Source organism: Geospiza fortis, unplaced genomic scaffold (assembly GCF_000277835.1).
Source record: "Geospiza fortis unplaced genomic scaffold, GeoFor_1.0 scaffold20, whole genome shotgun sequence".
Classification (NCBI taxonomy): Eukaryota; Metazoa; Chordata; class Aves; order Passeriformes; family Thraupidae; genus Geospiza; species Geospiza fortis.
Window position 1 is genome coordinate 2,801,274 of NW_005054374.1, and position 23,108 is coordinate 2,824,381.

The 23,108-nt window shown below is 43.3% G+C and overlaps 1 protein-coding gene across 1 annotated transcript in view; it reads left to right on the forward strand.

The window, feature by feature from the left end:
- The window catches only part of ATP6AP2 (ATPase H+ transporting accessory protein 2), a 14,793-nt gene extending 3,121 nt beyond the window's left edge, over positions 1-11,672 (forward strand). The window contains exons 2-9 of the mRNA XM_014308582.2: positions 2,612-2,774; positions 4,942-5,064; positions 6,376-6,471; positions 6,663-6,800; positions 7,111-7,164; positions 8,500-8,649; positions 9,679-9,795; positions 10,591-11,672. Coding sequence (XP_014164057.1) covers positions 2,612-2,774; positions 4,942-5,064; positions 6,376-6,471; positions 6,663-6,800; positions 7,111-7,164; positions 8,500-8,649; positions 9,679-9,795; positions 10,591-10,785 — 1,036 coding nt within the window. The 3' untranslated portion in view covers positions 10,786-11,672. The remainder of the gene's footprint in view (positions 1-2,611; positions 2,775-4,941; positions 5,065-6,375; positions 6,472-6,662; positions 6,801-7,110; positions 7,165-8,499; positions 8,650-9,678; positions 9,796-10,590) is intronic.
- The last annotated feature ends 11,436 nt before the right edge of the window (positions 11,673-23,108 follow it).

Below are 23,108 nucleotides of genomic sequence, written 5' to 3' on the forward strand. Positions count from 1 at the left end.
GGCCCGGCGCGGGGGAGCGCCGGGGAGAGCGGGCGGGGCCGCCCGGCCGCTGCAGGGGAGATTGCGGGAAAGGGGCCGGGCCGCGGTGCTGGGGAGGGGGTAAGGTGAGGGGAGAGGGTGAGGGGGGCTCTCTGTGTCTGTGGGTGCCAGGTTCAGGACTCAGGGCTGGCATCGGGAGCTGTCACTGTGCTGCAGCTCCCTGCCCCCACCCATATCCAGAGACGGTGCTCGAACCCTTTTATCCTGTCCCTTTCAATCCAAGGGCTGGTTTATATTAAATTATAAGTTTCTATAATTTTATTGTGTAAATTCGTTATATAAAATTATTTTTGTAATTATATCTCAAAATTATTACATAAATTTAGATAGTATATTGTGTATTTTTATAATGCATATGTATAATTATGTGTAGTATGTTACTTTGTTAAATTAATTTATACTGTGCACAAATTATATTAAAATCCAATTCTATAAGCTGAGACAGAGCGATTCAGATCAGAGACTAGAAACATTTTTTCCCTGCCAGGCTGAGCCACTGGAATAGGTTGCCCAGGGAGGTGATGGGGTCACCACCCCTGGAGGTGTTTAAGGGGCGTCTGGACCTGGCACTGGGTGATCTGGGTTGGTGGTTTAGGGGTCACAGTGGCACTGCTGGGTTCATGGTTGGACTTGATAGTCTTAGAGATCTCTTCCAGCTCTCCTGATTCTGTGATAGACACATATAATTTTGTTATTTTGTATGAATTTTCACGTTTTGCTGAGCTGTTTCCGTGGTCACTGCAGCCTCTGTGTTACCCGCTGTGAGTCAGGCTCGTGATGGCACTTCCAGGCCCTGTAAATATTTCCCACCCAATGTTCAACCCTTACCTTCACAAAGGCTTTGGAGAGCCTGAGGTACAGCTTTGGCAGGGTAGGAATTAGGTTTACTATTCCATAGGCAATTAGAGGGAATCTGCTGATGTTCCCAACTTCAAATTTAGTTTTAATCGTTGTAATTTTGAGCAACAACCTTGAATTTCCCTTCCAGTTGTGAAGGGTTAATGCTCTGATTCCATCCACCAGAGCAATTCTGCCCTAGGTAAGCCAGTTTGCCCTAAATAATGTGACTGTCTAACAGCCCTGTGGAATCCTATGGATTTGTAGGCATTTTGTAAATTCTTACTCAAAGAAATTGGTCTGGAAACATTTCTGCCTTCAAAATGTGGGTTGATCCACCATTAAAATTGGTAGCAGACCACCCAAGGAGCACATCAATTTAAGTAAATTCTTGAATATACTCCATGAATGTCACTTGGCTTGGCCTCTTCCTTCCTTTTCCCCCTTTCCCCAGCCTGCACCTCAGAACTTTGTCCTTTGGTGTGTTTATCGTAACACAGCTCAGATTTACTGTCAACATCTGTGTGCATGATCGTGGGCCAGGCTTTGGAACAGCATCTTCAAGGTCACATTGGTTAAATTAATATTAGGGAAGTTTTTAGCTGCACAGCACATCAGTTTACTATTGCACTGTTTTTGTAAATAGTCTTTAGAGTTGTTGATGCCCTGGAAAACTGTTGTATATCACTGCTTGGATTGGTAACCAATTTTCAGTGAACATTTGAATAAATACTTGTATTTTCTTTAGACAGTTACCTTATTCTTGTAATTTTGAGGTATGCAGTCAGACTCATTGTATGATTAGAACTTGAGCATACAGGCCTGCAAACAGTTACTACTCTGTTACTTTTCTGGTGGCAACCTACTCAGATTGCTCATTGGGGAGCATATGCTAGAAATTTTGCATTGTGCATGTTACTGCTTATATACATCAGACGAGTTTCAAAATTTATTTAGATAAATGTTGGTGTACACAGTATTGCAGCTGTGCCTAAGTGACTTTAAGATAGAAAGCCAGGTTGAAACAAGCCCTTCTCTTATTTCTGTAGAGTCCTTTCTGACTTTATTATGCAGTAAATTACTGTCATCATCAAACAGTTTAGAAATATGCTTTTAGTCAACTTTGCTGTTCCAGGTAATGGGGAAGAGATTGAAGGGGGATCCCAGAGCAGTGAAAATCCAATGTGGCAGATTGTGGCTCCACACAATCAGCTCAGGTCCAGCTGCATCCAAGGAAGACAAACATCTCCTGGTGTCATGAGGTGGAGGAGGCAGAGCAGGGACACCAGAGCTGTTCTGCAGGAGCCAGGTTGTCCTGGCACTACCTGGTTTAAGCCAGCCCTGACAAATTCCAGTGGACTTCCTGGCTCAGTGGCTCTGGCTGCTGCCTGCATGAACAGAGGAGTTGTGCCAAGCACTCCTGGAAGCACACAGAGCTGTGTTGGTGCTTTGTGAGCTTAACAGGATTTTGGAGTCTGCCTGGCTCCATGGAGAGTTCACTTTACCAGGTCTGAACTGTGAGACTGCTTGTAGCTGTGCTGTTGTTGGAATATTTGTCCTGCTTTTGTTAATATGGATCTCTTTGTTCTCAGTCATTACTGGATAGAAACTTCATTTTGTATTCCAGAGCATTGAAATGATCAGTTCTCATTCCTGGCTTTCCATAAACCTATAGGCATGGGATGGAGGAAGAAACAGTGAAAGCTCAATTATGTTTTTTTCCCTGTTACTGCAGGAGCTCTGACAGCTCTTTGTGTCTGTTTTCAGGTGTGTGTGGGGGTGAGTTCAGCATCCTACGATCCCCTCAGTCGGTTGCATTCCGGGATGGAAGTTGGCCGATCCCGGGCGAGCGGATCCCGGACGTTGCTGCCCTCACCATGGGCTTTTCTGTTGAAGAAGTACGTTCCAGGTCTTGATTGTGAAATGTCTCTAAGCTACAGACCTGCTCACTCAAGATGCAAATCTTCCTGTCATGTGCTGGAATATGTAAAATATTGCCCTGTTTGTCTTGGGAAATGCATGACTTGACAGAGGTGGTTTCCAGGACAGAGCTGTGTGGTCATGTGAGCAGCCAGAAGCTGTGCTAGCTGGCTAACTTGAGTCACCAGCTGTAAAAGGAATCCTGCAGAGGCTGCTCCTCAGTTCCTCTGACACCTAGCTGTGTGCTGTATCCCCCCATCCATGGTCACAAACTGGGAATCCGTGGGACCACTGTCACTTCTTGCACACAAGCTCTCTGTAGGGCTCTGCTCCTGAGTAATCTGAAGACTGAGAATGGCTTGGCAAGGCAGGCATCTTGTCAGGTCAGCAAGCTGTCTGCTGAGCAGAGTTAGAATAAGTATGTTGGTTACTTAGGAAATAATCCAAAACCTTGGAAACATGATTTGTGGTAGTGTTTCTCCACATTAAGCATTCAAATACAACTTTAGCAGTGTTTATAGTGGGGCACATGGACAGGAGCACTTGGATTGATTCCATCTTGCCTACTGGATTTTTTTGCTGGTGTTCAGCCGGGATGAGTGGCTGTTGAAGCAGTAGATGAAAGTGTAATAGACAGATATCTTTGGCACTGTCTGTGTGCAGCCAGATACTAAAATCTGCAACCTGAGGCATTCTCACAGTGCTGGTGAGGGCAGCCAGCACTCATTTTTTCCATACATCAGCTAGGGAAGAGGTGTGATAAGGCTGGTTTGAATGCAAGGCTGCTTAACCTCTATTTTGGAATTTGAAAATACCTTCCTGTCAATTAATTCTGCTATTTTTGTCATCAAACTAGTAACAAACTTGTATGAGTAGTATGACTAAGGAGTAAATGTTGATTATTTTATCAGGAAAAACCAATTTATTGAATGGTATTGTGTGTGTTGCATATAAAGACACCCAGAAAAACAATGGAGTTTTGCCTGTTCTGTCCATTTGGCATCCTGGTCATCCAGGGATATGTCATGGGTATGATGGAAGAAAGTGTTCCAGTAATCACTCAGTGCCTTTGCCACAGCTTGGGATTCATTTGTTGTGATGGGTCTGTAGCATCCTTTAGAAATAGTTCTGTTAACTATTACTTCAAATCCTAGAAGCAGGCAGGGAAGGAAATGTTCGATTATTCAGTTCAGCCCTGCAACTGAGAGTTCCTCAAAGCTGTCCCTAATGCAGAGGTCACTGTGTGGGCAGCTTCCAGCCCTGGTGAGGGGAGTACTGCAGGGCCCAGACACTTCTTCTGCAGCTCACATCAAAGCTGTAATCCAGGAACATAAACTGGCAGTGCATTACATTGGGAATTCTCAGAAAGAGTCATTCAGTATTCTTCCCTTGTTAAAGGAAAGCAAAACCAAACCCCATTTTTGTCCCTGATGATGCTTTAAAGGGTTTTTCCTTTGTTTCTGTGAGGTGATACAGATCATAATGTCAGTGACATTTAATTCTAAAATGCAATTAACTTGGCTTTCAAAAAAAGGGCAGTTATGTCATTTATACAAATGGGGAAATCTGTTTGCCTTTATTCCAGACAGATGAATTTGTATTTTGTGCCTGAATAAACCAGTCAGTAGCCTCCACTGTGCTCTTACTGATTTGTAATTGTAGTAAGCTACTAAGAAATCTTTTTATATTTCTGTGCAAATTTGTACATTTAAGTTTAGTTGCCTGTTGTGACTGACATGTCCCTTTCTTCCCCTTCCTTTCCACCCTGTTTCTTTCTTGTACTGAAAATATAAAAATATTAGTGGAATTTTTAAGTTCAGCCTTCACTTACTAAATACAGACTAAAGTATTTATAATTTAATTATGGGAAATAACTCCTCATGTATCCATTATATATAATGTTTTCTTAGTGTAGACTTTGCTATGAAGTTACTGGCAGCTTTTAAACTAACAATTCCTTCATGGTTGACTCGAGGCTTTACTCAAAATGAAAGCAGTGTAGTATTAACTTACTTCCCCATGATATTTCCAATAGGCTGTCCTGCACAGAGGCATTAACAGGATAATAAGTTGTTTTGCTTTAATAGGGGGAAGAACTCTTTTCTTTGCCTGTGAAATTTAACTTTTTTTGTTATTTTGTGCTAGGACCTCCCCTGGCCTGGGCTGGGCGTGGGTGATCTGTTTCACCGGCCCCAAGCCACTGTGCTGGTGACAGTGAAGGGCGTGGACAAGTTGCCTGTGAAAGGGTTTTCTTACCCCATTGAGAATGTGAGTATCCACTTTTGGAACTGTCACCTGATTGCTGGGACTCCTGTGCTCTAATGACAAGTACATGGTTCTCTGCTGTAGTCCCTGATGGTCACTTATTTCCTGCTTCTCTTGAAGTTTGCATATCCCCATAACTGATGGATCAATAACCTAGTCAGGATTCTGTACAAGGTACAATGCCCTTGAGACCACCCAGGGCTTCCAGTTCAACATGTTCTGCTTGAAAGACAGCTAATTTTCATGTTTGTACCAATCCACTTCTTCCCACAGTAACTTAAGATTTTTAAATCAGAATTGTTAAGCTTTTTGCTTCAGCTGAGTGTGTGATAACATTTTAGATGGAGTTGATTTTTTGATGTACTGTATTGCCCTGTAAGTGGTCTTTTGAGTTTTCCTCAAGTACTTGACTGTGAAATACAGCACTTAGAAACACATTCCATTATACTGAATCAAGAAGAAACCAACACACATTACATTTACCTATCACTGTCTATTTTTGCTAAGGTTTCTCAGGCTTCTTACAGCAACAGAGAATCCTTTAGGTTGGAAGGAAGCTCTGGAGATTCTCATCCAATGCCCTGATCAAGCAGGATCGGCCAGAGCAGGCTGACAGCACTATGTTCAGTCAGGATATCAGCATCTCCACAAATGGAGACTCCATGACCTCTGGGCTACCTCTGCCAGTATTTGACCACCCTTGGAGTAAAAAACTTAGTACTTGTGTTAAAATTTCCTGGGTTTAAATCTATGCTGTTGCCTCTTCTGTCATAGAACACATTAAGTACTGAATGGATATGTGCCATTCTGTGTCTTTTTTTAACAAAACCCACAAGTAGGTGTTTAAAAACTAACAGTTCTATTAGCTTGCCAGTAATGACACTATACTGTGCTAGCATTTCTTCTATTTTTAGTAGGTTTTTTAATATGTGTCTTTTTTTGTTTCAGCAGTTGGTCTTTCTGCTGGTATATTTTCACCCATCAGTTTTTTGTGGTTCATAACTTTCCATTTGCAGTGAGATTGTTTCCCTTTTGCATTGCTTCTATATTTATTGGTCTTGTTTTACTGATAAACAAGGCTATACTCTAAGCCTAAATAATCCTCTTAATTCAGTCATGGTCCCTTGGAGTTCTTCAGAGTATATTGTGTCTGCCACTTAAATAAAATATTCATAGATATACAGGTGATGTTTTGTTTTGCACATAGGTTGTTATTACTTATTATCACTTTGGAAATGTGCATTCCTTTACTTTTCTTTCTTAGTTAAGATCAGTAGCCCCTGTTTAACCCGAAAATCTGACTTTGTCTTCCAGGCTGTTCCTTTCAGTCTGGACAGTGTTGCAAATGCCATCCACACTTTGTTTTCTGAAGAGACACCCGTGGTGCTGCAGCTGGCCCCCAGTGAGGAAGTGAGTATTGCTTCACTCCTGGTTCCACATGTCCCACATAAGGAATCCTCTTTCCACTTGTGTGGCTGGAGCAAACCCAATTGATCCCTTGAAGTTGTGGGTGGAGGTTGCAAGCCTGGTTGTTTGTTGGTGTGTGTCTGGAGGAGCAGAGCAGGAGGCTGTGCTGGCAGTAACCGTAGCTGTTCCTGCAGAGGGTGTACATGGTGGGCAAGGCCAACGCCGTGTTCGAGGATCTCTCTGTCACCCTGCGCCAGCTGCGCAGCCGCCTCTTCCAGGACAGCTCCATCCTCAGCTCCCTCCCTCTCAACTCCCTCATCAGGAACAACGAGGTAAAGCACGTTCAGCAGTGGGAACTTCTATGGGGCTTTTTTTAAATAATAGTCTTAGTTAGCTTGTGCTTTTCTCCTTTCCCGCTTTTTCTACCCTCTTTCTTTGCCTAAAAGCCCACTCCTCATTTTTTCTAACTGAATTAACTAAGTTCAAACATCTTTTTCTTAGTAACTTTATTAAAAGCATTATTTCCTTCTAGCATGTTCTGGTGTTGTAGCAGACAAGTGTTATAAAATACTTGCAGCAAAACAAGACTTCTCTAACTTGGGTTTCATCAAAGGAAATACTTGTCTCTGCCTCTCCCCTCAGGTTGACTTGCTTTTTCTGTCAGAACTTCAAGTCCTACATGATATTGCAAGCCTGGTAAGGTGTTTTGAAACATTTTCACCTGTCTTGTGTCACAAACTTCAGAGATCTTTAAAGTAGAGAAGCCATAGCCAGGATATGTGGCAGCCAGTGATACATAATTCTGTTGTGTCATCAGCTGGTTCCATCAGTTTAAATAATGCATTTTGTTTGTATCAGCCCCATCACTGCAATTGTGAATGGGAACCTTAATCATCTGTACTTTTGTGTTGTGTTTGGTCAGAACAGGAGCAATTCTGAAATACTCAATGAAGAATTTGCTGGGGCTTTCTTCGGTGTCTAACTTGAGAAGTATAATGATAGTTAAGAAAATGTTTTTTGCCCTGTCCACCATTTTACTTCAAAATATCACTTTATCTGAAAAGATTGGAGTGACTTTTATGCCATGAATAGTGATGGTGGTAGAAATGCTCCAATGGAGGGGTAGCTTTTAATTCAGAGGATCTTTTTACTAAGAAGCTGCTGTCTTGTCACTGTGGTTTAGGGTTTGTTTTAGCAGGTCAGTGGTGTGTGCGTCTTTTTGTTTCATTTTGGTTTAGTTTTTTCTGTGTGTCCTTTAGGCTGCAGCTCTTAACTACTGAAGTGAAAGAAAGAATTGTGGAAAAACTCAAAAATTCACATTAGGTAAAGGGCTAGTGGAGAGAAATGGTGCTTGTGAGAAAATGAGGTAGAACAACTTGGTTTTGTTTTGCAGGCTAGAAATGCTGCAGTTTAAGTAGTTGGGAAGATGGGATTAAATTCCTTGTTGTCTTGTGCAGGCAAATATCAGTGCTGCATCTTCTCACCTGCAGAAATGCAAGAATGTCACTACTGTCCTTTGAGATAATTTGGATTGTATTAGTTGGATTTTCTGAATATTGGAAGATACTTCCCAAATAAACTACTTTTGTATGTGGACAACACAAGGTAGAAGTTGCAACCTACTGAGCTTTGCAAGGGCCAGCTTCAAACAAGGAAATTATAGTATCTAAGTCTTGTAGTTACGTGATTTTGTGTTCTCTGAGTTTTATTTTCATGGCAATTACAGAACAAAGATTCTGATGTCAATAAGTATTCTGTTTCTTTTTAGTACAGCTCTCTATTACGTGGATGGAACTTCATGTTAGGAACAGATGCTACATAATAATCATCTGCTTTCTTCTGTAGAGTTAAAAAAAGAAACAATTATGGACATCTTCTAGTTAAGTTGGCAAGAATTCCATTTCCTGATTATGGAATATGACTGTAAAAAGTGAGACAGGATTAGTCCAAGTAAATTGACTTTGTGCAATGTGTTTTTAAAGTAACCTGTGTGTGAATTAATTTCTTTCTGCCCTCAATGTTGTGCCCAAGCTGTCTCGACACAAGCACTTAGCCAAAGATCACTCTCCAGACCTTTATTCCCTGGAGCTCTCTGGTTTGGAAGAGATTGGCAAACGATATGGGGAAGACTCTCAGCAGTTCAAGGATGCTTCTCAAATTCTTGTAGACTCTTTGCAAAAGGTATATTGTCTACCTTATAAATAACACTCATGGTAATACTAAGAAAATAATTTTTATTTTAACTACAATGAAGTAATTTCATTAGTGTTGGCTTGCCTCATGCTTGTTTTTGTTGTTTAGTTTTTAAAATGCTGTTGTTTAGTTATAAAATTGAATGTTACAATTTGCCTCTCTGTAAAGTGTTGGTGTGATTCTACAATGTGTTTAGATACTTTGAATTAAGGAGTAGGGGTGTATTGAAACCTTGTATCAACAGGACTTGATATGTTTGTTTTTCTTAAACAAACATCTTGCATTTGAAAGCACCAGAATGTCTCACAAAAAGAGGCTCTTGGAAATCTGGAAATATCTTTATTCCAAGATGCAGTGGTTAGTTTACCCTTGCCCATAAAGCTATGTAAATGTAGATTTCTAAGACTTTAAAATAATTGTTGTTCATCTATCAGTGTGCTCAAGAAAGAAATTCTTCAAAAGGTCTTACATAATCATTAGTTAAATTTTTATTAACATCAGTCACTTTTGAGAGTTTCTAAAGTGTGATGAAAAAATTCAAAACCATCAATTTGTTAAGCCAAGTACTTGTTTTGTCTAAGCATTGCTCTTTGGCCTCTTTGACCTTAAGCAAATATATTTAAATATTAGATATATTAGCATTTAGTTAAAATATTCAGGTTCGTAGTTTCCCAGTGGGAGTTTGAGAACCTGAATATTTTGTTGGAACTGACAGACACACAATTAGGAAATGATTTGGGGATGGGCCTTTTGTAAAAGGGATAACAGAGTAATTTTCAGGCCAGAAAGCAGGCATAAGCCACAGTCTCCTGAACAGTGACTGGGGGTTTGAAAAGGCCTTGTAAACCAGGGGAAGGTTGACACTTGGTGAAATTCTAAAATAGTGTAAACTTTTATAGCTTTCCATAATTATTCCTGAAGCTGATATCTTTTATTTTCCTACATCTTGCTAACAAAACTCTGCTTAATTCCTGGCTACAGTCTAGGCTTTCAATTAAATCACCTTCTCTTTTCCAGTTTGCAGATGAGATGTTTAATCTCTATGGTGGGAATGCAGTAGTAGAAGTGGTGGCTGTAAAGGAGTTTAACTCTCCCCTCTCAAGGAAGACTCGCTCAATTCTCCAGGCTTCACAGGTAGTAGAGCCACATTTTTGCACATCTCATTTATTAAGTGATCCAAAGTGTATCAGTGTGTAAAGTACACTTAGTTACCTGAGTGTAACTTTTTTTAAGGACTAAAATACTATTACTATGACTTAGGTGTGGGTGCAGCTTACTTATTTGTCTTGATCTTCACTTTGTCATTCAGTAACTCCACTTGAGGAGGCCTCTAGAGGTCATCCAGTCCAACCTACTGCTCAAAGCAGGACTAATTTAGGAGCTAGATCAAGTTGCTCAGGTTCTTGTCCAGCCAAGTTCTTGGAAAGTCCATCCCTGGAAGTCCCACAGCCTCTCTTGCTCCAAAGCATTAACCATTTTCTTGGTGAAAACTTTTCCCTTATGCCTTGTTAGAATTTGCCTTTCTGTGTGGTTTCCCCAGTGCAGGCAAGTCCTGTCTCCCAGCTGTGGGAAAACATCTTTTCCTTGGTCCTGTGTCATTCCAGAGACACTGCTGGCTCCTATTCCCCTTGTCCTCCAGAGCTCCAGTCCCTCTCTGCAGCTGCCCAGCTGCTCAGTGCCCAGCCTGTGCTGTCACTTGGGGTGTTCTGCCCCAGGTTCAGGACTTTGGATTTCATTTTCCTGTCACGTTCTTCTTTTGGATTCCACTGATGCCACTCACATCATCACTTTTTGCATTCTGTGCCCTTGCATCAGATTTGTCTAGACAAAAGTGCATCTCTGTTATTTAGCTTGCTCAGACTTTGGATGGAATCAAGATGTTTGGTGTGCAAGCTCACTTTAAATTAATAAATGTTTTCTTTATTGCAGAGTAAAAATGAAAATCCATATAACCTTGCCTATCCATATAACTACGACTACTCTGTAATCTTCAACATTGTTCTGTGGATGATGATAGGTCTTGCTTTAGCTGTGATAGTTATCTCCTACAACCTGTGGAACATGGATCCTGGCTATGACAGCATTATTTATAGGATGACAAATCAGAAGATAAGAATGGATTGAACTGCACCGTATTTCAGCGCAGGAAGATGATGAAGACCAAGGTCTCCTTTAGCCTGTGTGGAAAACATGTTCTGATATGGTTAATTGTGGAAGTTTTTTAAAGGTGTATTTATTTCTAAGTATTTTTCCCCCTTTCGAGACTATTTTAAATGTTAGTAGTAGCACCAGATAGGATTTAGAAATTGAAATCTGCTTGTTTAAAAAAACCAAAACAACACTTCCCAGAGTAATAGTTATTAAAGTGACATCATTCCATTTTTTTAAATCTTGTAGCAGGAGTTTTTGAAATGCCCTGTACTGCCTCAGCCTGTGCAAACCAGATAAACTGAAATTATGATAGCAACATATTGTTTGAAACTTTTGCACTGGAAGATCAAAAATTATAGCTAAATTGTTGTGTTGTATATTATGAACCAGCTGTAAATGCTCGATGTAAATATTTATAATGGTTATATGTAACTTCAGAGAGGATAGTAAATATTCTTCAGTAAAATACTAAATATAGAAGTACTTCTGTCAGCCTAGGACTCTAGTAGCATAAATGGCATTTTGATCTCATGCTGATGGCTCAGAGGTGAGCTGTACACAGAAGGATCCTTTCCCCAGAACTTCAGTGGTTGGGAGGTGGCTAACACTGGTGTGGCTCCTCTGTGCAGTGCAGTCTGTAAATCCTGAAGCAGCACCAGTCTGGTCATGGTCTAATGTCACAGTTGAGAGTTCCTGTTATGATGCTTCATGTTCCTTCCATTTGTGTTGATGTTACTATTATTAAAAAAAATAAGTTCTTTTTGATGATAAGAGTGGACCAATACTTGATTTAAGTATACCTGGATTATAGTCCTGCTTCAACCATTCAATAAAACAAAGAACAGTTGTTCTGGAATGCATTTATTCCTTGTGGCTTTGTAGATGTGGATGCTTCTGTTTAGGATTTGTTCAGCTGACCAGGGCAGTGTGACAGCATCTGAAGTGTGACAGTGGCCCTAAGGCTGCAGCAGTTTAGTTCGAACTGTCCTTCAAAAGAAAAATAATCTTTTGTGAGTTTTCCTAAACCAGATAGTGAGTGTAGTTAAAACAAGTGGTTCATCTCTGGCTTGAGTCTTTTTTAGAACTACTTCTTCCTTAGAAACTCATTTGCTCTTGTGGTAAAAGGAGCTCTTCCAGACTTACAGGAGCTTGAATGGAAACTACTTTTTTTATCATCTTGCCCTCTAATGTGCTGAACTTTCCCTGCCATTAGGAGATAATTGTTCCACTTCCAGAAAAGATGTTCTCACTGAATTAGTCTCATTTACTGGGAATGTCTGAATTGGGGGTGTTGAAATTGTTCATGTCTTGGAGATCCTGAACAGTGATTCAGGTTGAAATGAGCAAATTGCAGGTTTACCTGAGTCCAAGAAATCCAGTTGAGTATATGTTACAATCACTTTTAATGGCATTTAAAGTTAATCTGGATGATTGATACCAATAGATGGAAAGGAAGAGTTGCACTGGCAGTTCCTCTGACAGGAATGTAATTACTGACATGCTGTAATACACCATGACAAAGTAGGCAAGGGAAGGCTCTCAGCCAGGTGTGAGAAGTAGGACACATGATTATGTCAATGATGATGATTAGATTTATTGCTAATACAGTATCTAAATATTCCCAGTGCAGTATCTAAATAACAATTCTGTCATCTCTAACAGTAGATTCAGAGGTTTGATCAGATTAGCAGTCCACTTCAGATACTGGTACAGAGTTTTACAGGAGCTGGTTGTTTAAGGGACTGTGTAATTAATGGTAAGTATTTAACAGTTGTATTTTAGTCAGTGTGAAGTTGGCAGTGCAGAATTTGTTTAAATGCAGGACCTGCCATTGATATGGTCTCTGCATGTCAGCTCTCTCCCAGCTGCTGCTGTAGGCTCCAATTTTACTTTTTAAAGCTGGTCTTAGACTACTTTGAAGGGCGAATTGCAATTCCCACTTCTCCTGTTAGTACCACATTTGTTCCTTCTCATGGCTGTAGGCCTCCAGCTGGTACTAAAGGTGCTTTTGAGCACTGTCATGTGTGCTGTGTCTTAAATACCAAATGCTTTGTGCAGCACAGGCTGCATTTTGAACCACTCCAGAGGCCCTGTACTTCAGTTTCAGTTAGGAAAGCCAGACACATTTTATTATACAACAATATTGGTCCATAACTGCTAATCAAACAGGCAATTACAGGAATAGCCTTTTCATACTTAAGTTAATTAGAATTAAAGTGCCTTCAACAGTACCAGACCTGCTCTTGATTGTTCTCTTTAAATTTAAATCACCCCAAGAATATAAATTGTAAAAATATTTATGTGATATGGCAGAGATCATAGGTTTTGTGCACAGAACTATGATGAAAGCAGTGAAACTGTCAAGTGAAGGAAGGAAGACAACAGGGAGAAGCCAAGGCAGGAAGGGGATGCAAGGAAAATAAATAACAGCTGGTATTGAGATCCTGTGTACCCAAAGTGAGAAGGACAGGAGGGTTGTTTTGCAGTATCTGGCAGCAAGCAGCTTTCACCAGGCTGGGACAGGCTCCACAGAGTGCTGTCGGGGATTTAGGATGCTGCAGGAGTAGTGATCTGATCACCAAAGGGAGTTTTAATTTGGGAGCTTGGCCTCTGGCACCAAGGGTGATGTGTGTTTGACTGGGTCTTCAGATTTTGGTGTTATGTTGTCCACTCTTCAGCTTGGGGTGCACCTAAGCTGTTATCAAGAAGTGTTGAAATCTCTGAATAAGGAGAGAATCCTGAGTCAGAATTGAAGACTGAGTGTTGCTTTTGACACTTAGGTTAAAAAGAGAAAATAAGCCATAAAATAAAGGGTTCCTTAAAGGGTCAGTATGCTTTTTCTAGATAATGCCCCAAAGTCTAAACCTGGCAGAGGGAGGTAAAATCAGCCTTTGTGCCTGCATCAACTTTCCAGACTTCTCTGTGGCAGGAATGGCAACTTTCAGAGTTCTTGCAGCTGTAGCACCACACAGGCAAGAGAAGCCTAAAGCAGATCTGAAATGTGTAAATGTTATGTCTAAAAAAAGGAAGTGGAAATGAAGAAATGACATTGAAATGCAAATGTTGAGCAACCTGGCAAGTGATTGCTGAGATTTATAGGTCATTCTTCATGGATCTAAGAAGCACCCTGCCAGAGTCTAGGTAAGGAAATAAGCATCCCTCAAAACAAAACAAAAACCCTCCAAAACAATGACAGTCTGTATCCTATACTGACACAATTTTTGGCTATGGTGAAATGGATGCTTTGAGCTAAAAGTCACAAATGTTCTCTAATTTTTTTTTTTCTCAAGTGAGGGTTTGGGAGTCTCCTGCATTTTTTATTTTCTCCTCTGCAGGCCCTGAACCATATTCTTAGGAATTTTCATCTTTGTAGAAGCAGGGAGAACATTTCCACACAAGTATTGCAGGACATAAATGGAGCAAGATCAAGGAAGACAGAAAGTGGAACTATCAGATTCAAATCTGTCAGAACAAAGGAAACTTGAAAAAAATGGGGAGCCCAGAAGTTTATTTCCTGTCCTGTTGTGCCACTAGTGCAGAGCATTGCTGTGGAGGAAATGAATGTTAAAGGGCTCCTACAGCTCATGGTGTGAAATCACCACCCTGGTGATTCTGCCCAGGCTTGTGCAATGTGTCCTGCCTGCCCAGGACAGGGACAGGGACAGAAAGGCCAGGTGGCCACGCTCCTCTCAAATAAACAGAGCAGAAACTGATGGATGGCACAAAGCCAAACATCCAAAGAGTCTGCTCCAGTGCCCTCTCCTACCTGAACTGCTGGAAAAGCAGCTGCTACAGATGGTGTCTGTGTGTGGCAGGCAGGAGATGGGGCTGTCTAAAACAAGGAATGCATGGGAATTCCAGTGCTCTGGAAGTGTAGAGATTCTCCTGGATCTCTGTAACAACTGTCATGAATTATTTTCTAGAACAGGTCAAAAAGGCATGTACTGCACCTGTACTTTACAGTGGCTGAGGACAGCACCTAGACCTAATCCCATCCTTAAATAGAGACTTGCCTTGCTCATGTGCTTTCAGAGTTTAAAGAAATTCCTCTGTTGTTGAAGGATGGATTCACACTGAAGGACTCTGGCAGTCAAATTTATTGTTGTTGTTGATGCCACCCAACATAAACAAAAATACATAGCTAAGTTCTTGGCATGAGTACGCATCATAAAATGTTTTAAATGTTTCATAAGGGAAACAAAATTGATGGTTGCACAAAATCACAAAAGCAGTCAAATTCCACTTAATTATGCTCCAGTGCATGAATTTGTGATGACAAATTTACATGTCCTTAATCTAGTCAGCATATGCTTTTCATTAGCCAGGGAGACAGAAGCAGTGCTAAGGTAAATAAATTCACAATATTTTAAGCGGTAGCTGATGGCCAGCACTGTAAAGTCACAGACTTGAATGACTTCAGTGCTGCCAATCTACTCACCTGATCAACACCTGCATTTAAATACTTCTTTTCAATGGCATGGTCCAAGTACCCAAGCAATTGATATTAAAAAAAGTCTGCTGCAGTCAGAGCATTTGGAACACTGGAGAGCTAAATGGGAGCTCCAGCCACACCCTACAGCAGGTGATCAATCAAAATCTTGACTGGTACAGCACCAGCTTGGAAAGAAAAAAACAGTTCTTAATTATTTCTGTCACTTTTAGACTCTGCTGTAGGAAAAAAAAAAAGGAAAAATACATAAAAACAGCTGTACCAATTATTTTACATGAGCCCATCCCAACTTTTCTGCAGGCTGCAGAGCCAAGAGGCAGCCACATCCTGCTGCCAGTGCTACCCATAGCAGAGCTGCCAACTTCAGAGCACCTCTGACTCCTTTGGGACAGATGAGCTGAACCATCACTGCCACACGGTGAATGTGCTGCTCTTCCCACTGGAAATCTCCAGGGAGCTGTGTCCAAGCTGTGGTGGATTCCTTGAGAGCAGGGAGGCTCTGCTCCATGGCTGAATGGGGTCATGTTCCCCAGAGAAACCTGGTGGCACCCAAATGGCAGCAGCTCTGGATAACCTGACAGGAAAACAGGCTAGAAATAGGAAGTGCAATCAGTTGTCAGTCATGCAGAGAAGCAGATGGGGTGAGGAGGCTTAACTGGAAAAAGCACAAACTAAGATAAGCTTTCTCTATATATGAAATGGTTTTGATCTCCTTCCTGCATGTTTGCATGCACACACATGGTGTTATATGGGTCTTTACAAATGAAACCTTGGGAGAAGCCTCCTCTCTCCCATTAAAAACAGTACTTTTAATAAAAAGTGAAAATATTGTTAAGCTATTTCCATATTTTAAAGAAGACTGAAAAAAAAAGTATGCTCAATATTTTGTGAAAATGAGGATTTGTGAACTCAGAAGATGAACAGGAATACATCCACCCAAAAAAAGATGTCCAGGAAAAAAATCTGCAGGAAAACTGTGCCTATACCACTATCATCCCACAGGTGATGCTGACCAGAAGCTGTCTTTGATGTGTATTACTTCTGGAGAAAAACAAAATAATCCATCAAAAATAAGCACAAGTGAATTAGGAAAATAGGCAGGACACAAATAGTGCTGTTGGAGTGTAACAGCCCCCGTGCCAACCAAGGGTCACTTTAATTTCGCCTTTGTTCCTGAAGTGCCATGTTTTATCCAAGAGAATGGAAGAGTCAGCACTAAAGGGGAGACACAGGGAGTCAGAGGGGCTGACTCCTCACTTCCCCAGGACCCAAACCAGCAGTGAGAAGCCTGAAATTTTAGAAAGTGATTTCAGGGCAGTGCTCCCTCCAGCTCTGCCTCCCCGGCCATCCCAGGGCAGAGCTGGAGTCTCCTGTGCTCCTGGTGAGGGGATAGCTGCCAGACAAACCACTCCATCCCAGGAACATCCCTCTGGAAAGCAGCCCCTGACATGTCACAACTGCAGTCATGATCCTGTCATGAGACCAGCTTCCTGTCTGGGACAGACTGTCCAGACTGGAACAGCACAAACAACCAGTCTGCAGTTTGCTTCCTCCTCTGCTCCCTTCCCCCCCCTTTTTTTTGTTTGGTTTGGTTTTATTTTTTATTCTTTTTTGTTTTGTTTCTTTGTTTGATTTTTTTTTCTGTTAACCCAAAGGTCCCCAGGAAATCCTCAGCACAGGAATCACCTTTATTTCTACTTTCCACACTGTGTTCAGCCACTTCCACACCACAGAACTGATTCTTTAAAAATTCCACAGCTGCTGAAATATTCAGATAGTTGGAAGTGGTGAAACAAGTCCTACTTGCCATCATTTCCAGCACTGTGTGGGAGTAATTGGTTACTGTAGCCTAAATTAACTATTTGGCAGAGGGGAAAATAATCTAAAAAGCGGAAATCTTTAAATACTGACAAATTCCTTTATGAATTTCCCTGTAACATGCAGCTTAATCTGAGCTGCAAAATAAACACATATGCATTCTCAACTCCATTTTTTTTTCTCCTTAAGCTCTTCTTCTCTGGTCTCTGTTAAAATTTGGCTTTGGCCATGTTTCTGTTTTTTGAAGCATTGTAGCCTCTGCACTCCAATCCTTCAAAAAGTCCTTTCTAATTTGCAGCTATTGCCAGCATTGGAGTAGCACAAATGGACAAGACTATTCTGATGGAATTAAGTATTCCTACATAGGACATTGTTGCTCAGGACATCCCTCACTCAGGAGGACACGTGAATGAATTCTCCAGGGCTGACTTGTTCCTGCACAGCACAGGTGATCTTCATTTCATCAGCTGTAAGCTGCCCTCTGCCACTCCCTGAACTGGGCTGAGCCTGCATTGGCAACCTGGGACACCCTGGCAAAGACTTGGGATGGGATGGAGGAGTAAAAAATAAAAATACTTTTATTTATTTATTTGAATGCCCATGCAATTCAGGTAAGGAGGAAAATTTGGAAAAGTGAAGAGAATCACAGTAAGACTTTGATCTCTTTAGTTAAAAATGAAGGTATGGAAACCACTGAAGAGCAATAATGCAGGAGGGATATTTTGGCTCCTGCTGAGTTGCCAGCACCAGGGCTGGGAGAGAGGACATGGGGAAGCAGCCAGGGGCTGTCCCTCTCTCCAGCCCTCTGCAGGACACTGGGCATCTCTGGGCCAGTCCCTGCTGATCTCCTCCCTCTGCTCCCTCCACTCCTCAACTTTAATATCAGTCTTTGAAAGAGCTGAGGCTGTGTGGATTTTGTTGTTGTTCTTTGTGCCAAAGAAAGAAGCAAGATGCTTCTAAAATCACAACTTAAGAGCAGCTGCCTGACTCTGCTCCTAACTCTGCCCAAAGGGACTGAAACAAGATGGGAAAAGGACAGGTTTTTTTCTTGGACTCTTACAAAGATCACCTCATGCTCACAGCTTTCTCTGGCTGACTTCATCTCTGTAGTGCACCACAAAGCTCAGAGCAGTGAGGATCTCCATGAGCCTCTCTCCCTGGGGATTCAGGGAGGCCTTGGGAGTTTAGGCAAAAGCCTGTAATTAAGACACAGCCTGCCAAGTTTATAAACAGCATTTTGCAGCACATTTGCCTGTAATGGATCTGGGTTTGGAGACACAGGAGGGCACTGCCAGTCTTACATTTCTTATGGAATGCAAAGCAGAACCTCTTGTTTTATTTTCTTTTTACAGCTGTATGAGCCATGGCACCTTCTGCACTGCGCACAGTGAATCTCGTGTCTCCCTCCCAAATCCCTTTGGCCATGAGGAAGAAGAAACTCTCATTTCTGATGAACACTGCAGCTCACTGAGGTCTCCAGTCCCCCGGGGAGAAGGGAAGAGCTGCAGCAGTGCCCCTGCGGGGCCATGACTGTGCTGAGCTCAGCTCTGGCACTGCTGCCCACAAACACCCTGCACACTGTGGGGCTGTGCAGTGCTGTGTGCTGTGAAAGCAAAGAGGGCTCTTGGGAAATCCTCTGGTCAGGGTCACCTCTGTGACTTTCTGCTGATGTCTGTAGTCCTAAAAGTTCAAAGGATGGAGGAGAGCTACTGTGCTCCACCAAACTGACCCAAAAATTTTCATCTGCCCTCAAGCCAAGTAAATCTGCACAACAAAACCCGCATGGCTGATGGGTCACCTCGGGACTCAGTAAGCTCTGTCCACAGTCACTACCCACCATGAATGCCACTGGAGTTTGAAATTAAATTAAACAACCTGGAATAATCCTCTTCCAGGATGCCCAGGATGTGCTATTTGCGTGCTGCAAACAACAATGTGTTTGAATAAAAGGTTGATTCCTTCAACATTATCCCTGAAAATCTTCAGAAACCTTTCCCTGTTTGAGCAGCTGACTCTTGGGTAAGAGCTGCACATGGATGGTACCACGCTGTGCCAAGCTGTGCAGCGAGCAAGAGGCAGGAGGTGTGTAGGCAAACTCTGGGTTTTTTTAAGGCACCCATCTGCAACAAAACAAAGCAGAAAAACAAATGCAAAAGTGTGTCAAGAAAAGCAATTTACAAACCTTATTCCACAGCTATCAAGTGTGTTTTCAAATCTAAAATGAATTGAAGTTGACTATGACCAACTGTGGATGGACCTGGGCACCTAGCGCATAGAAAATAATTAATTTATTTCTGAAGATTGCCCTGGTCCCTGTCTGTGAGATACCATGAAAGGAAAGGCACTACCCAGCTCAACACTTGCTGCCAAGGTAAATTCCAGCCCATAGAAATCATAAGGAATTTATTGTTTCCAAGCATCCAGAGCTACCCTGAATGTGCATATTAGGCCTGTACATTCATCCTGGAGCTTTGTGAAAGGGTGGGACTGTGCCTACACTGCAAAGTGAGAGGGACAGGACCCATTGTAGGCCCTTGGGACAAACATCCCTGACTGATTCACACCCAAACGCTTCCACACCCACTCTGAGCCAATTCAGCTTGCAGAGATCTCACTGGAGCAGTCCCACACAGAGCCAGGGATCTTGCTGTCCTGCAGCTTCTGCAGCAAGCCTGACTCCCCTACCTGGCCCCCTTTAACTTGCAGAGGAAAGCACACCCAGAGACCACCCTTTGGAGACTCCTGCCAAGCTGAAAACAGTGGGACCACTGCAGGGGCCAAGCGTCGCCTGGCAAAAGCCAAGGTCTGAGTTTGGGTTCCCAGCCGACTCCTGGCTGGCTGCTGGAGCTCTGTGATGGTGGAGAACACAAAGGCTGCTTCTCCACAGCAGCAGCTGCTGGGAGAGCCACTGAGCAGCTTCTGGTGTGGTGTCCTGGCACCTTAATCGAGAGCTGAACTGGAAAACTTGAACTCTGAGTGCAAAGCAGGTGGAGAGGGTAGAGCTGGGTTCAAACACGGGTTAAGTCTCAGCTTGGAGCTGGCAGCTCTCCTCTGGGCACTGAGGTGACAGCCAAGAAAGACTGAGCTAGGCTTAAGCAGCTGCTTCAGTGTGGGGAGAGGATGTCTCAGTAGTATTTGGAGTTACACTTCAATTCTCACACAGTACTGTTGTCAAAATAGCTATTTTCACATAGCTAAATCCCTAGGTATCAGTCAGCTTTACAGGCTGTCCAAGGAATTAAAGCATACATCCATTTTTCCTTTTTTTTCTTCAAGATCATTGATGGCACACGTACACAAACACCTCTTTTCTTTGCCTTGTCCTTGTCCTCCTTTTGATGGGAGGACAGAGCACAGATGTAAGTAAACAAGATGTATCTGTCCTACTAGCTGATGTTTACACAGATCAGCAAGTCAGAGTGTTATTCCACAGCACCAGTGGGATAATCCCAGTGTCAGCTTGCGGAGTAGCTTCTGTGGGGGCACATGCACGGTGAACCATGTGGTTTCCCAGCTGGATGTGGAAACCATGACAAGTTCCTGCAACTCAAGCAGAGGCCTCGTAGGTACAAGGGGGAGAGGGGTGGCTGGAGGCAGCCCTGCAGAAAGGGACTGGGGGGAGTCAGTGCTGCTCCAGCAGCCAGGAGTGCAGAGCCCATCCCGGGGTGCTCCAGCCATGGCACAGTGAGGTGCCAGCAGTGATTTTCCCATTGTACTCTGTGTTGGGCCTGTCTGTCTAACAAGGATGTTGAAAACCTTGAATGTGTCCAGAGGAGGGCAACAAAGCTGGTGTAAAGGCTGGAAGGTTGAGGGCTCTGGGCGTGTCTCCTCTGGAGAAGAGGAGGCTGAGAGGCGACCTCATTGCTCCCTGCAGCTTCCTGAGGAGGGGAAATGGAGAGGGAGGCATTGAGATCTTCTCCCTGGGATCCAGGGACAGGATGCATGGGAATGGCTCAAACCCACACTGTCAGGAGACATTTAGACTGGACAACAGGAAGCATTTCTTTACTAAGAGGATGGTCAAATGCTGGGACAGGCTTCCTGCAGAGGTGGTCAATGCCCTGAGCCTGCCAGGCATTTGGAGGCATTTGGATTATGCCGTTAACAACATGATTTAAATTTTGGTCAGCCCTGAATTGGTCAGGCAGTTGGACTAAAAGATCCTTGCTGGTCCTGTCTAACTGAAATAGTCCCTTCCTATCCTATCCAATTCTATCCAATTCTATCCTGTCCTATCCTATCCTTTCCTTTCTCTGTAACCTCGAGCAGTAAGGTGGGAGCTCACGTGCAGAGCAGCCCCAGAGGCAGCACCACAGCTCCCAGCCCTGTGCCAGGCTGGATCTGTCCCTGCTTTTTGGGATCGACATCACAGAGATCTGTGCTGAAGGCACAGCAAGGCCCAGCCTGGCCTGCAGCTCCCCAGCCACCCCCTCCTTCTGCTGCGAAATCAGCTCCTAAGGACAGGAGTGCTTTTCTCTGTCTCTTTTAAATGCTGCTTTGCCAGCTTGCCAGCTGCTTTCAGCAGCGTACTCATCACGGAGGAAGCCCCAGAAATAAATGTGCAGGAAGGAGCGTTGTGCAGTGAGGCAGGGCCGCAGCACCAGCAGCGCCCTGGGCAGGCCGGGGGGTCCCGGGGCGCAGAAGGTGAGAGATGGGGCTCCCTGTCCACACACACCAGCTCATGTCAATGTGGAGATTTGAGCTCTTCAGGGCCACGGGCAGGGTTCCCGAGGGTGGGTAGGACTCCTCGTCTGTTTCTGATCAGCTGCCGTGCTCCTGAGGGGGGTGGGACATCCATGAGAGAGGCACGACATCCATGAGGGAGGCACATCCCCGTGTGGGGCTCAGGAGAGGCAGGGGACCCCTTCTTGCCTGAACGCCCTGAACTCAGGGAGCTGCCTGCCCTAACACAGGCAGGGATGTCAGCAACCCCCTTCACACCCTGGAGCTTTCACACCCCCATTTTTGTAATTTCTGACGAGCTCCCCCTTCAGCCGCTGCCCGTGCAGGCGCGGGTGACGCTCCCGGCGCTCTGACAGCCTCAGTGCAGCCCTTCCACAGCCCCGTGTAGAGCTGGGGCATGGCAGAAGGAGCAAAACCGGCCCGTGGCAAGGCTGAGCACGACGCTTTCCCTGCTGTGGGAGCCCGGTCCCGCCCAGCAGGGACACGTTTCCCGCAGCACTGGCTGTGAGCCGAGCTCTCCGGCAGCCCGGCTCCAGGGGCTGTGCCTCCCGCGCTCCGGAGGCCCCTCCGAGCTCCTGTTCTAGGGCAGTGTGAAAAATGCGTATTTTATCTAATATTGGCTTTTCGCACATGTTAAAATGAATATTATATGTGTTGTGTTTGAAAGTAATGCTCTATTAATTCTCTTAAGTAGTGTGTTAAATATAGTTTTAAGTTATAACAAAATGTTAAAATAGAAGCTATGCTACGTAGGATACTTTTTTTAAAGAAAGGACTTGCAGTGAGACAGCAGCCACAGGACACTGAAATCTTTCAGGGAAAAAGAATTTATTGCCTCTTATCAGAAGAAATGAACTTCTTCCCGCCTTGAAGGAACTGTTAGGATTCAGAGGAAAAAGTTGACGATGACCAGACAGAATCCTGTATTTGAATGGAATTTATGCATCATGTATGAGATGTATGAATATGCAACAGGATATTGTTTTTAAGGGTTAATCCTCTGTTAACATGTGTCCTTTTTTGGGCTCGTGCTGCCCAGAAAAAGGTACCTGGACGTCTGTACCTCTTTGTCTCTATTGTCTCATATTGTCCTAACTCAATTTGTCCAAATTATTATTTACTCTAATTGTATTACTATTTTTATAACAATTTTATTACTATTAAACTTCTAAAATTTTAAAACCAAGTGATTGGCGTTTTTCACAGCAGGGATTGAGGCTGCCCAGGCTGAAGCTGCCGCATCCGTGCTTCCCTGCACAGCCTCACCCAGCCCTTCCCTCTCAGCATCCCTTATCTCCCGGAGCAGAGGCCGCACGCTTCCTGCCAGAGCCTCCACCAGGGTCAT